The 18,422-nt window shown below is 36.6% G+C and overlaps 1 protein-coding gene across 1 annotated transcript in view; it reads right to left on the bottom strand.

Annotated features, from left to right (window-relative positions):
• The window catches only part of sdcbp (syndecan binding protein (syntenin)), a 48,452-nt gene that overhangs the window by 6,105 nt on the left and 23,925 nt on the right, over nucleotides 1–18,422 (bottom strand). The window contains exons 5-9 of the mRNA XM_028803558.2: nucleotides 13,463–13,572; nucleotides 3,069–3,230; nucleotides 2,172–2,347; nucleotides 1,888–2,059; nucleotides 591–682 (exon numbers count right to left, since the gene is read on the bottom strand). Coding sequence (XP_028659391.1) covers nucleotides 591–682; nucleotides 1,888–2,059; nucleotides 2,172–2,347; nucleotides 3,069–3,230; nucleotides 13,463–13,572 — 712 coding nt within the window. The remainder of the gene's footprint in view (nucleotides 1–590; nucleotides 683–1,887; nucleotides 2,060–2,171; nucleotides 2,348–3,068; nucleotides 3,231–13,462; nucleotides 13,573–18,422) is intronic.

Raw genomic sequence — 18,422 nt, 5'->3', positions numbered from 1 at the left:
TGAAATTCTAGAATATTCTCCAGAACCTACTGTACAGGGTGGTCCAGATCTAACTATGCAACTGTTCGACTGACAACCATCTCCCCACCATTTTGGAATTCAGGGCAGGTGCTGCCATCTATCAGCAATAAAAATAATTTTAAGTGAAATCTCTATGTGCAGGGCAGGTTCTGTGAATTCTCTATGTAATAAACGTAAGTTACAGAGCAATGAAAATTGCATAATTAGATCTGGACCACCCTATATATCCTCTACTTTCAGTTTATTTAATACCACAGATCCAAAACTATATGGATGTCTGCAGAGTCTCAGTTTCTAGTAATTTTGTATTTGATTATGAATACAGATGCCTCTGATTTCAAAGCATAACTAGCTTAATACTTGATCTTCTGCATCTCCACATAATACAAAATTAGACTATATTAAAGCAATGTTGCTTTCCTTAAAGGCACTGCTTTTATTTAGTATGTTAAGAATAAAAAAAAGACAGAACATCAATAGGAAAGCAGAATAATTTTTAAGCAAAATGTAAAGCAAATATACTACACTGAAAATGCCTAATATAGTTCAATAAAATAAAATATACTTACTTTTTAATCATATGGTCAAAGATGAATGAAGGCATTATTGTCATAGTTATTACACCTCCTGCTGAACTAAGAATGTCAGAGATCTGAGGATCCTAAAAATGAATAAAATATAATTTAAGAAGACCAATTTCATACCAGTAGTAATAGTTCAATATTTTTCCTATCAAACCAACAGATGCAGTGTAAAGCATTAAGAAAATTAATCTTTTAGGACGTTTTATCGGTTTGTGAAAACAGACACTGTGGTGTGGTTGCTACGGAGGTGGACTTAATACCCCAATGTCACCAGTTCAATACCCACCACTGATGTACTGTCTGACCCTGATCAAGTCACTTATCCTGCCTGTGCACCAAGTGTAATAAATGTCTGCAAAACATTGTAAAAAAATAATGATTTTGGAAGTAAAAATGGCAAAAGATGTCAGCGAAACGTACAAAAATAGTAACGTGCTATATTACTTTTATATTTATGTTAATTTAGTAAATAACAAAGTATAAAGAAACAGATTTTATAAAGAGCATTTCTTCCTACAAGTCTACTTAAAGTATCCTTTATAGAATGTTAATTTAAATACCCTAATGTATATTTATCTACACTACAGGTAGTAAAGCAAGAGAGGAACATAGCACAATGTAAGATTTCTAACCCACAGTAAGACGTGATAAAAGAACAGAATAAGAGATGGGGACTTTTTCTTTGGATCTGAAGTATACCTGACTCTTTACTGTTTTTTTGTTTAATAAAAAGAGAACAAACATTGAGGAACCTGTTACAGATAGTACATTAACCAAATGACGTTTGGCTCTAGCTGATGTACACAAAACATACTGTAATTTAACAATATCAATAAAATTAAGTTTGCTTTAAAAAAAAAATGAAAATATTCATTTCTTATTTATTATGTACTTCATCACTACATATAAGGTTTATAGAATTACACAGTACAAGAAAGAAAGAAGTAAATAACATAAATGCTGAAGTAAGGTATGGTTTTTCAAACCAGAATTAAGTTACTGCACCATGACCTAATGATGTACTCGCTCACGTGATCAGATATCAGTTGATCACAAACCATGTAGAAACACAGCCTCAAAGAGACATTCCCTCTAGAGAACGTTAGAATTATCAATCAAACTGACAGTGTATTTTTAATCACTGAAGGATGCCAGTGTTGCTAGAACAAAATTAGGTCAACTAACAGATGCAGACTCATATTTATAATGCTGATACTTTAAAAGATTAATAAGCATTTGAAGATAGTGTAAATATATTTTCCCCGCAATAGAGACTGTTTACCTTTAGTCCAATGACATTTTGTCCATTGATTTCACAAATGTTGTGTTCTGTCAAAAGACCATTTCTAGCAGCAGAGCTATCTTGCACAATGAAGCTTATCTTGCCTTTTTTAAAAACAAATCCAAGATGTCCATTGTAGTCTTTGTGCAAAGTGATGGTTCGTTCAAAAGGTCTGTCAAAATGAAATGATAGGGGAAAATTCTGACCAATGTGTAAATAGTGGAATATGAAAAGCTCAGCAATATAACAATCTTTAATTATTACAGTAGTAAGGGCTCTCCCACCTGTCACGAACAACAAATGTAATCCTTTCTGCAGATGCTTGCTTAAGAATTTTATGAGCTTTGTCTGTAGACCATCCTGCACAATTCTCTCCATTGATCTGCAACACCTGATCTCCAAATCTCATGCCAGCCAAAGCTGCTGGTGAGTTGCATTGAACAAGCTGAACAAAAATCCCCTAAGTGGGTCAAAACAAAAACATACTGTCATTACTTCACAAAACACTTGTCAGTATCAATCAAATTAATAACATTTTATATAGTAACTTTCTGACATTTCACCATCACAAAGACATATTACATATTTGGATTTAAAAACAAAATAAGTGAGTAGCAAGCTCTAGTACTGGATGGCACAAAGGTGCGAGTCATGCAGCATAAATGCTGAAAAAAGGTTTGTATCAAATTGATATTCTTTTATTACACTTTACAGAAAGTACAAACAGCAATGCCATTGTTTCTAACTGTAAGAGCACAAGGGCCATTAAGAAATCAACTTTTGAAATTAGTTGAAAATCATGCAAAAATGATCCAGATAATTATTATTATAGCTGAAATGCTCCAGGGAACAAAATTGTAATAGCTTATTCTTTTCTTTTTTTTTAATGAAACCTAAGCATTAAGAATATGGAGCTGTAGAAAATAGATTGCATGATCTACTGAAGAAAGCTCCTTAAGGCTTCCTGCTCTTAGAAATAGAATTATTCTACACATTTTTTCATAAAAATAAATGAATGTCACACATCACCTCTAATCAAGAGTACCATATTGTACATCCCAATTAAAATTAAAAAATAAACAATTAAAATGTTTATGCAATGTAATAATTTGATTTTCAAAGTACCTATTCATAGCCATATTTAATAGACCGTGTACAATTAGTCTTGGAGCACTACTTACGTTGTCAACAGATTTCAAGCGTAATCCAATTTTTCCCTCAAAGTCTTTGCACAGAACTACTTCTCGAATTCCCTGTTTGATTTCAGCTCTTAGAACTCCTGCATCATTTCCAGTTACTGGTGCAATCATGTAATTTAATGCTGATGGTCGAGCTGCTATTTCCTTCATTTAAAAATAAAACAAGCAACTTAGGTATTAAGTGTTTCTAAATATAATGTACAGTATTTTAAAGATTACTACAGATTACATACTTCTATGTTTGTGAGAAAAAATTGAGATAATAAGAGCCCCTAAAGCACAACTAAATACAAGGAACTGTACATCCACAACAATAAAGATGCCAAAAGGGGTTACAATGTACATCTATGTACATTTTATATTTAGCAGGATTTTTAAAAAATGCCAGTTTAGCTGCAAACAGGGGCAACTTAAACAAAAAACACATTATGAGTCTTGTATTTCATAATGTGATACTGAACTAGCATAAACAAAAACTAAAAAATAAACCCACTCCTATAGGAGGCAAAACTGTAGCAACATACAAATCTATAATTACTGCAATTTCTTTAATGAATTAATGAGTCAAAAGAAAAAGGTTGCATTAAATACATTCACTATCTCTCTCTCTATATATATATATAAAATCCAATGTCTGTCTGTATGTCTGTCTGCTTTTCACGAGAGAACTACTTCACGAATTTAGATCAAGTTTCTTTCTATAATTTGATTGTTTGCTTTGCTTGATTGTTGATTTTGCGACTTCTCTCATTGCGCTAAGAATCATAGTTTGCTTGCAGAAGCGATATATTTGCGCTAATCTGAGACAGAGGCTGCGGGCCAAGTGGAGGGGGAAGCGCGACGTCAGGAGTAGGCAGCCAGGCAGGGCCCTCCTCACTGTCCTTTTTCACTAATACTCAGGCGGAGCACAGCTAATACAGTATATATATTGCACTTAATGTTGTCACCAAAAAAAGGAAACACCAAAAATGAAGCAAACAGGTTAATCTAATAAAGCTAAAAACGGAATAAGATTCAAAATATAATGATAAATCGTGTGAGATGCAGTATTTGCTTTTCAGCTATTATTTCAAATTCCGTCAGCTGTTATTTCAAATTTTGTCTTACAGCATCCGCTACTTAACAGCTTCAGTGCAGAAAGCCAATGAGACTTTGAATCTGCAGTTTTGGGATACTATGCCATTCCAGCATAAGAGCCTAACAAACTTGCTGGCCATTGGCAGGCAGAGGGTCATGTCGCTGGATGTTATAATCCACACCAATACACCAGCATCTATTTCCCAACATAGCTGTTACTAGGGCAGTGGTGCTTTGTCTTACATTGTCCTTCTGTAGGGCCAAGTCATGTAGGACGTGAGAGCAGAGGACCCTTCTGGATGGCCAGCAGCACAGATCTTATTTCTATTCACCCTGTCATTGATGCACACATTGAGTTTGCTGCCAGTTTCAGCAAAAGTAAGAGTGGCAGATCTGAAAAGAAGCCTCAGGTGGATCAGCTGGATGCGTGCTGGATGTGTTCTGTTCTGGTTCGGTCACCTGCTGCTCTTCTGATGAAACCTTCAGCGCACTTAGCACATAGTGGAATGGCTTCTTCCAGAACATGGAAATGCTGGCACATGACATTCTTGTCTACAGCAAGCAAATTACTCTTCCCTTTGCTTCAGGTGGTATGCAAGGCATTAGGAACAATGAGCAAAACTGAGTAACAGTGACCTTTGTCACCTTTTTAAAGGTGACATGATCAGGCTTTGTTCTTCCTTGACCTTAGGCAACCCCTGACAGTTCCAAAGATACCAAACAGAACACGTTTTACTGAATCTGAAGTTTCTGGGAAATATTTCATGTTTACACATACTTATTGGAAAAATGTGTGTTATTAAAATCTTCAGTGAATATAATAAGATTTTTTAAAGCAAATAAAGGTTTTTGATATACAAAAAAACTTAAAGGCTTGAATAATTGACATATTTGGTATGTTTTTAAGCTTTTTCTCCATACCCCATTGACTATAATGTAAAGCACCAGTATGAGATTTTTTTTTTTTTTTAATTTATAGGAAGTGATTAACTAAAATATACACAGTATATGCATAGTGGGTGTGTATGCATATTTTATATATATCTATATATCTCTATCTCTATATCTATATATACACCTGCAGCCAAACCCAACATGGACAGACGCCAGGCACAAGTTCAAGCACCACACACGTTTTATTTTGTGGTGGAAAACTCTTTGCAATCGTTCTCACCACACAATAAAACAGCACTTTCTTTTCCTTCTTTCTCTTTGTCTCAGTCCTTTCATCTCTACTCCTCCTCCATCAAGCTTCGTTCTCTTCCTCCTAACTCTAGCTCCCCAAATAAAGGCAGGCATCTCCTTTAATGCTGCACCTGGGAGTTCTCCAAGTGGTTCATAGCGAGGTGTGGAGTCACTCCCAGGTGTACGGAAAGCCCAACCAAGTAGAGCTCTGCAGTTCCCCCTGGTGGGCCCCAATGGAAACCAATAGGGCTCCCATGAAGCCCTGAGGTATTCTGAGACACCCCTGCAACCCAGGGGGGCTGCCACCTAACACTCTGAGGGAGGTACTTACTTGTGCATAGCTGCTCCCCCGGTCCTTCCTTTACGAAGAAAATGATCCCAGCCAGCACAATAATATACTGTATATACAGTATATAAGAAACACCAATTGCACGTCTATAAAAAGAATGATGAAATCCAGCACGCTTTAATATAACAGAGAGCAGTTTAATCTTAGCCATTAACCCAACTGTTATTACTGTATTCATCTAATCCAACATTATGTCAAATGGGCACAAGGCAGGGACTAACCCTGGTCTAACACTATTATACCAGGCCAACTTAAAGTTGGCAATCAACACACACAACTTTGGAATATTTAGGTAAATACAGCTGGCAGAAAATCCATTCACAGACATATGAAGAATGTGACATCTCAAAATTAACACTAATTGGGGTAGGATTTAAATCCACTCTGCCAGAACTGTACAGGAAATATTGTTTTATAAACATGTTAACAGAAACTATAAGTATGAATAAACATGAAAAATGTAATAGGAATGCAGAACCATTTGTGAAATAAGTTAGCCAAATTCTAGTTTCAGCCAGATATATAGTCTTTTTGTGCATTATTAAATAGGTCTGTATGACTTTTGTATTATTAAATATAACACACTGTTCAGCACAATTGTCAAGAGAATGAATACCTTATGTTTCAAATACAAGTTAAAAAAGGCAATTACCCTAAGTTCTTGTCTATAAGCCGGACTCATGTATTAGCCGGAGACCAAAAATCATACGAATTTTTAAAATAAAATCGTATCATAGATAAGCCGGACTCATGGATAAGCCGAACGTACTATAACCTATAACTAATAGAAGGGAGGGAGGTCAGTGGTCTCACTCGCGCCCATTTAATTTCTTTAAGGGGGGAGAGAGTGTGAGATATTGCCGTCTCTCTCACTCCCCGCATGGCGCGGTTGGAGCGGCCGGAGCGCGTTCTTTCTGCTCTGGGCGTCGCCGAGTCAACACGAGCGCGTAGCGGTCATTTAAATTGTGATTTTATATGTAAGCATATTTAAATATATATCGCGGATTTCTGCGGACAATGGGTCTTTTAATTTCTGGTACATGCTTCCTCAGTTGGTTTGCCCAGTTGATTTCATACAAGGGACACTATTGGCAGATGGCTGAGAAGCTATCCAGCTTACTTTCTCTCTCTCTCTCTCTCTCTCTCTCTCTTGCGCTGACGTAGGGGGGTGTGAGCAGGGGGGCTGTGTGCAGCTGCTTCCTGAAAGAAATGCTGCACGGAGCTTCGCATACTTAAAAGCTCAAAGGGCACGTATTGATTTTTTTTATCTGTATCTCTCTCTCTCTCTCTCTCTCTCTCTCTCTCTCTCTCTCTCTCTCTCTCTCTCTCCCTGCTCCTGACAGAGGGGGTGTGAGCTGCCGCCTTCAACAGCTTTGTACCGGCGGTGCTTCGCATACTTAAAAGCCAAAAAACCCTATTGATTTTTTTTTTGACTGCTTGCTTTGCACTCCTTTGAAAAGGAAGATATGTTTGCATTCTTTTAATTGTGAGACAGAACTGTCATCTCTGTCTTGTCATGGAGCACAGTTTAAACTTTTGAAAAAGAGACAAATGTTTGTTTGCAGTGTTTGAATAACGTTCCTGTCTCTCTACAACCTCCTGTGTTTCTGCGCAAATCTGTGACCCAAGCATGACAATATAAAAATAACCATATAAACATATGGTTTCTACTTCGCGGATATTCTTATTTCGCGGGTGGCTCTGGAACGCAACCCCCGCGATGGATGTATAAGCCGGACTTATGTATAAGCCGATATTCAATTTTTTCATTTTCACAACTTTTTTCCTTAAATAAGCCGCGGCTTATTGACAAGAACTTAGGGTATATGTGTACATAGATAATTAAAGAAACAAAAATAACAAGTGGTTGCATTTCCTATTCATTTTTTTTCCATGTGTGGGCTGCATTTTACTGGCATCTCCTGCCACAAGCTACTTTATTCATGAAAGTTCCAATTGCCTAAAGTTTATTTATAGGTTTTTAAAGAACATAAACATTTATTTATGCTAATCTAAATATTCTGGCATGATGTGTTTTATCAAGCCCTGTGGTTGTCACTGAGATTTTCTTCAACATAAATAAATGTATTCAAAACAGGATATATTTGACCAAAAAAAGAAATAAATACTTTTCTTTCCACTGAACGGCCATGGCTTTGTTAAAAAAATAAAAATCATGGAGCTGGTTATGTGTCTAAACTTCTGTTGTATACTTAAACATTTTATAGAGGGCTCTTTCATTTCCTGGTTTGAAATCACTGGTGATAATGAGACAATACCACTGACACACTTCAGACCTGTGAAGTGTCAAAAGACTGTGGTGTTCTACCATGTATGAGAATGAATATGCAGGCCTTGCATCCCCATATTAGGCGTACCTTGTATGTGATTTCTGACTTATTTCAGTCATATCGCCCCCAACCTACACTTTTTCTTTTTAAGTAGAACAGTTATATTGCTCAAGCACTTATCTTAATCTTGCTTAAAAAAGCCTTATCTTCTCAGTGACAACTGTATACAAATTATCATGTCTCTCAAGATAAAGGTTATAAAATTAAAACTGCCAGGAAATGGAAAGGTTGTTCTTTTGTCTTTTTCATGAACTATACGTCTTTTTGTGATTAACATTAACATTTATTTTTTATGTAATTAACTTTATGGACATTGGCACAGTGTGTAGTATTGCTAATTCAAGGATCTACCAAGCTGGGTTTAAAATCCATGGCATGTCACCATCCATCTACAGTTTGCACGTTTTACCCCGAAGTCTTCATAGGTGTTTTGTCCACATCTCCAAAAATGTCCAGGTTAGGTGAATTGATGATTCCACATTGGCCAATGTGAGTTTAAGTGTGGGGGATGTGTGTGGAAAGGGGATCCTTGTAATGAACAGGTGACCTGTGCATGGCTATTTCATGCCTTGTAACCAAGGCTGCCAGGATAGGCCATAGCAAATTCTGAACTGGATTAAACAGTTTTGAGAATGTTATATTAAATGCACAAAAACGGTAACACCTCTGATAACACAAAAAGCAATATTTTATATGCTGTATAAAATAACAGCTTAAACGGTAGAAAAATGTATTTGCCTAGTAATCTTAATTCTAAATTCTAAATCTAAATTTTAGTACTGTGCTTACATAAAGAAATGGCTTCAGATACACTAAATGAACAGTCTGCTTTAAAAGAAAACATAACATAATAAACACTAATAGATTAAAAACTAAAAACAGTTACCATACGGTATCTATTCTGAAAAGACAAAAAGTAACACCTGGAATAAGGAGTTTATAATTAAGATTTTTACGTTATGATCATCAGCTGTATTTTTTTTAAAGTATCAAATTGATGGAAGAATGCTATTAACCAATAAGCAAAAGTGAAACACTCATTTGAATGTGTAACACTTGTAATTAATTCAATAATCAAGGTAAAATACCGCTGGGAGAAATCACTCAAATTCTCATAATAATTTTAAATGCAATATCACTGTTTCTGATCAAGATATGAAACCAACATTGATGAGTAATGATGAATACCAATATAAATGATTTTCCTCTACGAGCAATGAGGGAAACCCCTACCTATAAAATTTACAGCAAGCTTATCTTTTTAAAAATTTGCAACATTGATCACAATGATGAGTAAAAGGAGATGCTTAATTTTACTGTATGAAGATTGGAAGAACACAGTCATTTCTTGAATGACTTTAAGACTGTACCTGAGAACTGATGCTATGACAAAATTTCAGCTAAGTTATTGCCAAATCTTAAGGAAAATAGTATTCTTGTAGCTAGTATATGTAATTATAAAGTTATACCATGTTTGTATTTATGTTCAACAAAATATTGGCTTTTTTTAACCAATAAAATTAAAAAAATCTTTTATTGGTAGATATTATTAATATTTGGTCACCTGTATAATTCAGTAGATAATGATTTGATGCAATTTTGAAAGTGGTGCATCTCTGAGCAATATGAAATGCTAACTAGTGAAACACACACACACACACACACACACACACACACACATATATATATATATATATATATATATATATACACATACACATATATATATATATATATACACATACACATATATATATATATATATACACATACACATATACATATATATATATACATACATATACATACATTTGTATATATATATACATACATTTGTATATATATATATACATACATTTGTATATATATATATATATATATATATATATATATATATACTGTATACATACATACAAATATATATATATGGATTAGTTGACATCAGCATCTTTTTAAGCATGTAAACAGAAGTTCAAACAAAAAAAGATAGTTTTATGTTGGTAACTTTCAATCACATGCAGTGTTTAAAAAAAACAATGATGTTAGGCAAAAGTATTCTTTCTGATTTTTCCCGTATATTGTACTTGGTTAATTTGGCATTCATAAATTTACTGCAGGCTTTGGATAACATTCTTGCACATTCCAGTTCGGATGTTAACGTGATTGTAAACATATAAATATGTAATGTTAAAAAGTTGTAGCATATGTTTAAAATATTCTTTCGTACTTGACTATATGTAAAGCAGTTTTAATTCAAGAGTTGTGTGACAGTACACTGTTTATTTTAGTAACCTGGCTGGCCTATTGTTCAACAGGTTATTCTCTTGATCATTACATGCGGCTAGTGATGCTCCATAATGAAAGCTGTTATACTACCTTTAGATTACAAGCTGCAGTGCATCCGGAAAGTATTCACAGCGCTTCACTTTTTCCACATTTTGTTATGTTACAGCCTTATTCCAAAATGGATTAAATTCATTTTTTTCCTTAGAATTTTACAGACAACACCCCATAATGACAACATGAAAAAAGTTTACTTGAGATTTTTGCAAATTTATTAAAAATAAAAAAATTGAGAAAGCACATGTACATACTGTAAGTATTCACAGCCTTTGCCATGAAGCTCAAAATTGAGCTCAGGTGCATCCTGTTTCCCCTGATCATCCTTGAGATGTTTCTGCAGCTTCAGTTGGTTGGACATGATTTGGAAAGGCACACACCTGTCTATATAAGGTCCCACAGTTGACAGTTCATGTCAGAGCACAAACCAAGCATGAAGTCAAAGGAATTGTCTATAGACCTCTGAGACAGGATTGTCTCGAGGCACAAATCTGGGGAAGGTTACAGAAAAATCTCTGCTGCTTTGATGGTCCCAATGAGCACAGTGGCCTCCATCATCAGTAAGTGGAAGAAGTTCGAAACCACCAGGACTCTTCCTAGAGCTGGCCGGCCATCTAAACTGAGCGAACGGGGGAGAAGGGCCTTAGTCAGGGAGGTGACCAAGAACCCGATGGTCACTCTGTCAGAGCTCCAGAGGTCCTCTGTGGAGAGAGGAGAACCTTCCAGAAGGACAACCATCTCTGCAGCCCGCCTGGAGTTTGCCAAAAGGCACCTGAAGGACTCTCAGAAAATGAGAAAGAAAATTCTCTGGTCTGATGAGACAAAGATTGAACTCTTTGGTGTGAATGCCAGGCGTCACGTTTGGAGGAAACCAGGCACCGCTCATTACCAGGCCAATACCATCCCTACAGTGAAGCATGGCGGTGGCAGCATCATGCTGTGGGGATGTTTTTCAGCGACAGGGACTGGGAGACTAGTCAGGATAAAGGGAAAGATGACTGCAGCAGGGCGGCACGGTGGCGCAGTGGTAGCGCTGCTGCCTCGCAGTTAGGAGACCCGGGTTCGCTTCCCGGGTCCACCCTGCGTGGAGTTTGCATGTTCTCCCCGTGTCTGCGTGGGTTTCCTCCGGGCGCTCCGGTTTCCTCCCACAGTCCAAAGACATGCAGGTTAGGTGGATTGGTGATTCTAAATTGGCGCTAGTGTGTGCTTGGTGTGTGGGTGTGTTTGTGTGTGTGTCCTGCGGTGGGTTGGCACCCTGCCCGGGATTGGTTCCCTGCCTTGTGCCCTGTGTTGGCTGGGATTGGCTCCAGCAGACCCCCGTGACCCTGTGTTCGGATTCAGCGGGTTGGAAAATGGATGGATGGATGGATGACTACAGCAATGTACAGACATATCCTGGATGAAAACCTGTTCCAGAGCGCTCTTGACCTCAGACTGGGGCGACGGTTCATCTTTCAGCAGGACAACGACCCTAAGCACACAGCCAAGATATCAAAGGAGTGGCTTCAGGACAACTCTGTGAATGTCCTTGAGTGGCCCAGCCAGAGTCCAGACTTGAATCCGATTGAACATCTCTGGAGAGATCTTAAAATGGCTGTGCACCTACGCTTCCCATCCAACCTGATGGAGCTTGAGAGGTGCTGCAAAGAGGAATGGGCGAAACTGGCCAAGGATAGGTGTGCCAAGCTTGTGGCATCATATTCAAAAAGACTTGAGGCTGTAATTGCTGACAAAGGTGCATCGACAAAGTAGTGAGCAAAGGCTGTGAATACTTATGTACATGGGATTTCTCAGTTTTTTATTTTTAATAAATTTGCAAAAACCTCAAGTAAACTTTTTTCACGTTGTCATTATGGGGTGTTGTGTGTAGAATTCTGAGGAAAAAAATGAATTTAATCCATTTTGGAATAAGGCTGTAACATAACAAAATGTGGAAAAAGTGATGCGCTCTGAATACTTTCCAGATGCACTGTACATAAAATATATTATCCTCCATATATTTTTAATATTGACATATAACATTTAAGTATTAAGTTTTTATCCTCCTTTACTAATCTTTTTCTGTGATTTATTAGCACCTTAAACATCTTTCTCTTGCACTCTGCACTTCAAATTCTTTTTATCCACCAGATATTTATATTTCTGTCATGCACTTGGTTAAGTTTAGCTTCATCTAAGAAAAGGCAAAACTGCATTAAGAATTAAATGATAATGGGGATGGGGATGAATCTGAAAAATAACTTTCATTGCATTTTAGTTTGCAGATCAATATAGAGCTCACACTGGTATTTAACTGAATGAATAAAAGCTGGTAAAATGCATTTCACCAACTCCTCTTGACAATGTTTTAAAAACAAACATCATACTAACAAACTTTTGCACCTATGGCTCTCACACACCTAAACACATTTTTCACTTAATATACCAAACCATTATTATTAGAGAACAATACTTTTGTGTATAATGAATTAGCTGATGTGGATATTTTTCATGCCTTGACAAATGAATTAACATTTACTGTCTTTAATATAGTAAACAAACTACAGTGTTAGTTTATATGCTATCTCCAACTTGAATGAATATGTATATCTCGTGTAATCCCACTCTGGTTTAAATTCAGACATAAGACAATTGATATCTAATTTGGATAAATTCTGTTGTTTGTTTTTGGTACTCTCAAAAATGGTTATTAACAGAGACCTAGCTTTTTTTTTCCTGTAATGCCCACTGTAAATTCACAAATACAGAACAATGTGGGAAGGTAACACATTATAAGTAGTAACTCAGAAAATGTCCATGGCATGTGAGCACATTAAATTTCCAACATTGTATTTAAAACAAAAAAAACTGTAGACAGAATGCAATCAAGCTCACCTGATGGCATTATCTACTGACATAAAAATGTTTTACAATTAGTAAGATGACTATAGGCTATGTATGCTGCGGCCAACCATACCACTACTGCAGGTAAAACATGACATTTGTAGAGGCTCAACTATAGACACAAATGCAGCTTTAACAACATTTCACAAAAGAAATGCAATATTTGCTTCACGTAAAAGAAAACAAATTACCCCAGTCTGAAGAACAGCAGGAATCAAGGCAAGATTTTGCTGGATTTCATCTTCTTTGAGGCTAAGACCCATGAACTCTGATATCTCTGGATAAAGCCTGGGATAAAGATCTAAAAATCAACATGAGAATGATAATGTCACAAACTTGCAAAATTTAAATGTATGGAATGAAAAATGCTCTGACTGCAATACACTAAAAAAGCTATATAACTCTAAAAGATTAACACTGACATAATATCCGGTTAAACACTGGTGAAGACTCGTTTGTAGTTTTGTAATCAAGAGGCAAACATTTATTGTTACTATATGTGGGCAGCATAATAAGCACAGTATTTAGTACCTTTATCTTACAACTAGAGAGTCCATGTTCCATGATTTTCCAAATGTCCAGATACCTCAAAAAACTGTAGGTTTAGTTGCCTGGCAACTTTAAATTGGCTCTAAATAACCGAACTTCTCTTTGTATTCCCACTTGCCCAATTTCAGTATGGCATGGAGTTGGCATGAATTTGACAGATAAGCACTTATGCTGTGCCCACATGTCACTTTAGACATAACTTAGTGTTCTGTGTAGTTATCTAACCACTAACAAAGGAGAGCTTTATTTAAGATGCAAGTTAAGCAGGACGAAAAGTGAAAAAATTATTACATGCAAGTCCCACCCACCCCCTTCAAACCCAAAAATCTCTTTAAAAGTAATTTTTAAGCTATTATGATAAAATGAAAATCAGAAATATGGTAATTATTTTCCATTGTCATTAATGAGAAAAGAAATCAGGTTTTGCCTGCTGCTATGCATGTGTATCTTAAGTTAAGATTGAACAGAAACAGGATCAGGCCCTGCAAGATACTTTTAGAGTGACCAAGGCATTTTTAAAAATCTGTTCTTAGTATAGCTAAGTTGTTACAGAAAAAAAAAGTCTTAAAAAAAGTCTACAATGCGTTGTTTAAGAAACAAACGGCTGTCCATTTTTACAGACAACAATACAATTTAATCATTCAATATTACAAAAAGGCTGATTGTGAAAGTGATATGCAAAAGCAGATCTGTAAAAATACCACAGTAATGCATATCATGTCTTTAGTAACATAATACTGGCATTAGGGAAAGGTAAAGCAAACAACCATTCTGTTATATCTGAATGCTAGTTTTTGTCTCTGAATAAGACTCTTTAAAAATAGATTTGAATTATATTTGAATAGTGACATTCAATCTTATAACTAAAGACTCTGTAGACTTCTACAGTAGTTTTATTCACTACTTGAAATGTGAGCAGGCTCACATCCTGAGATGGCAGTGTATACACTAGAACAATGTTTCTTTATCTATCACAACTTAAATTAGGTCACTGACATGTTTGTGATGGGTCGCTACTTAATTATGTTGTAGAATTAGCTGAGTTTGTCAAAGAGCAAATTCTGCAGTGAATGATGTAACATCCAGTAATTAGAATAATAGTTACTACTGTAGTATGGGAAACGCCATCAACGGATCAGAGTTTTTGTTTCTCTAGCACAAAAATACAATAAATATTCCCCACGATACCATCATAAAGACCCATAAGTTTGGGGGAGAGAAAGAAATGACACAGACAAGCTTATGAGGTGAAAGGAATGGTGGCTCTAGTTTGAAATGTCAAAAGGAAAATAACTGGTGCAACACAAGAATGCAACAATTTTTGGGGTATTGTGGAGGGAAGCGAGTACAATTGGGATGTACATACAATGCCGTAGCAATTTTATATGCTGAATGAAGCCTTAGTGGCTATTAAGCGGTCAGTGCTGAGCATTCACCTTTACAAAATGCATCAAATCCAAATCCATAACAGAGCTATATAAAAGATTTTTACATTAAGTTTATCATGCCTCAGCAAGGAAGATTTGCTTCTTGCAACACTATTTTTGAAGCTGAACATCGAAGCTGCTCATTTGCTTAATGGAATGCAAGGTCATTCCATTTCAGACTTTTCAGAATTGTCAAAGCCATTACATAGCTTTCTTTTCGAAGTTGCTATCCTCAGTGACCACTTCTATCTTCTTTTCCCAAGTAGTTGTGTGATGTGGTAAAGACACATTAGCATGGATCTTGGGCGCTAATGGATGCTGTGAGCAGAAATGTTTAACACTGCACTTCTATCTAGTGACCTGTTTATTATATGTGGATAAGCGAACCTCTTGTGTAGAGCTGCAGATGCATCTTTTGGCTGTCTTCTTTCACTGATTTAATTATGCAAACAGATCTCCAGTTTCTGATCAGAGTTTTGAGACTCTCCTTCAACAGTTACTCTGTAATGACTCCATTATCTGCCTCTTCCATTTACATGCACAGTTTAATCACTGGTCCTGCTTCACACTTCTCACGTGGGGTTAAGGTGAACTACACTACAGGTCCATGGTGGTGAAGGTTTTAAAATAAAAAAGGTGTGGCCACATGGGTATGTGTGTTTGTGTATCCCTGGGATGTTTAATGGGGAGATTTGGGATGATCGATTGTGTTTGCATGTGAGTGAGTGGTACTTCCAATTTCCTCATTGGCTCTCTGCGGGTCATAATTAGGACACTGCACACATGGAGGCATGAAGGACAGCCTGGGCAAGGGACAAGACAGGAAGAAAACAAAAGAAGAGCGAACGGTAAAGAGCACAGAAGGCAGAATGGGGGTGTTAGGCCAGTGCGGTGGATTGCCCCTTGCTGATCATTTATGGAGGAGTGGGGTGCAAAAGAGGTGCCCTCCAAAGGATTCACCAGACAAAGAGAGTGAAAGCTTATGGAAGACATTGGGCCAGCTCTAAATATCATTGCAGATGAGCACTGAAGGATGGAACCGCAGCTGCTGGTGTATCCACCTGCTAAGGAGACCAGAAGGGTTAGATGTGGAGATGGAAAAATGAAGACATGTTGGGTTGGGAGAGGGAGAGAGAGAAAAAGCAGCCCAATGACTGCACGGTTTTATGTATTGTATTTATTTCTTACTGATTTTAACCTTCACAGAAGTGGAACTGTTTTTATACAACTATTTATTGCACTGCACTTTTGCACTATGACTTTTGGATTGTTGTGAAAATAAAAGTATTGCACATTTGCATCAACCACCGACTGCTAAGTTATAAGTCCTCATTACCTGGATCATCCCGGTCATGACTACTTGGGTACAAGAGGGAATGCCAGCTGCGGGCACCAAGGCCATCATTGGGGTCAATGGCAACTTAATCTGCCACACTTTTCCCAGTTTCACAAGCTTGAAGCTCCTTAGCAGATGGAGAAATGGTGGTGAAGCTGCAGAGGTAAATGCTATCTTTGCCATGAGTCAAGTGACTAAATTAAGTAACCATTTAGGAGGGTGTGATATGTAACAACTACGATAATATCTTGTTGTTTTAATGATGTGTGAGCTGAAATGATCATATATGTTACTTACTTTGCAAAAAACAATCAAAAACATGGCTTGTGAGTCCACAGATTCACTGTCTCATGTAACGTAATGGTATAGAATACTGTGCATGTGCGAAGCGAGCATATAGGCATGCACGGTCAGCACTCCACAAGTTAAGCTAGCATAACTTCCTAAAAATGAGTGAGCAAACAGTATCAGGTGATAAAACAGCCTCACAATATATATCATTAGATTTAATTGCAAGATTTGGATCATCCTCACTCATGTGGAGGTGGGTTGGCTTTGAAAAGATTGATGTTGCTCAAATAACTGCATTCTGTAAAGTATGTCAGAAATCAGGCGCAGTTAAAGACAGCTTGACAACTTACTTGTTTCACCATCTGCATACTAACCACTGCACAGAATATGAAGAATATGAAAAGCTTCAGGAGTCAGCTGTCCATGACAGGTTTAAATCACCCAAGGTACAAGAACAAAAATACACTCAGCAAACTTTAGCAGACTCATTCTGCAAAAAAGTGCCGTACGATGAGAAAAGCAACAGATGACTTGAAATAACAAATACTGTCACCAATTGCATCACAAAGAAGATGGTCATAATTCAGTCGGTTGAGAGGGATGGTTTCAAACAACTTTTAAATATTTTAGACACATGATACACACTGCCTGGTTGAAAATATTTCATTCAAACAGATTTGCCTAAATTGTATGATTCACGTCATGTCACAAAACTCTGACACATAAACTGCAGATGGTTTCACATTTTGCCACAACAACAGATTTATGGTCAAGCCGAACATCCAAGCCATACCTGTCCTTGAAAGTGCATTTCATTGACTAAACATGACAACTGCTAAACTAGTGTTTGCAAACATCCTACTTCCCAGAAGACCACACTGGCGACATCATTATGCAACATCTGAATGATGCGCTGGCATCATGGTTGCTGCCAGAAGACCATATGATTAATATAACTTTTACAGATACATTTTTAAAGCATGCAAAATATTGTATAATTACCATTATTATCAAAGTCCAAGAAAATATCAAGATATAATTTTTTGCTAATATGGCACACACCTATGACCATTCATACTGCTCTTTCAAAAAATCAATGGAATCCTCGCACTCCATCTGTTATAAGGAATTTCTTCTCTCAACTTTACTAAAGCTTATGCTTGGCATTTATACCAGCAGTGAGACACCTTAGGAATCTATTCCCTGTTTTGAATGATAATTATAGTTTTATTAACAATAACCCACATTAATCTTTTAGTAAAATTCAGTAAGAAATAGGTTAGAATGGAAACAAAAACATTTACTGCTATTTTATTATATGGCCATTGCTGTTTGTCAATGTATGGCCCTGCTGTAGTTATGGTAATAATTATCTTATTGAGTCCCAGTATGGTAGTGATTTTCTAATTTTCATCCTTAGATTAAAAAGTTTAGGAACACCTACTCTTTAGTCATTAATAAATGTCTGTAAGTAGAGGAAGATGCAGCATACATTTTGCCTTTAATAGCTAATTCTGTCATAGTACTTATCTTCAAAATAAATAATAA

This window comes from Erpetoichthys calabaricus, chromosome 6 (assembly GCF_900747795.2).
Source record: "Erpetoichthys calabaricus chromosome 6, fErpCal1.3, whole genome shotgun sequence".
NCBI lineage: Eukaryota > Metazoa > Chordata > Cladistia > Polypteriformes > Polypteridae > Erpetoichthys > Erpetoichthys calabaricus.
This window is presented reverse-complemented; position numbering and strand designations above follow the sequence as displayed.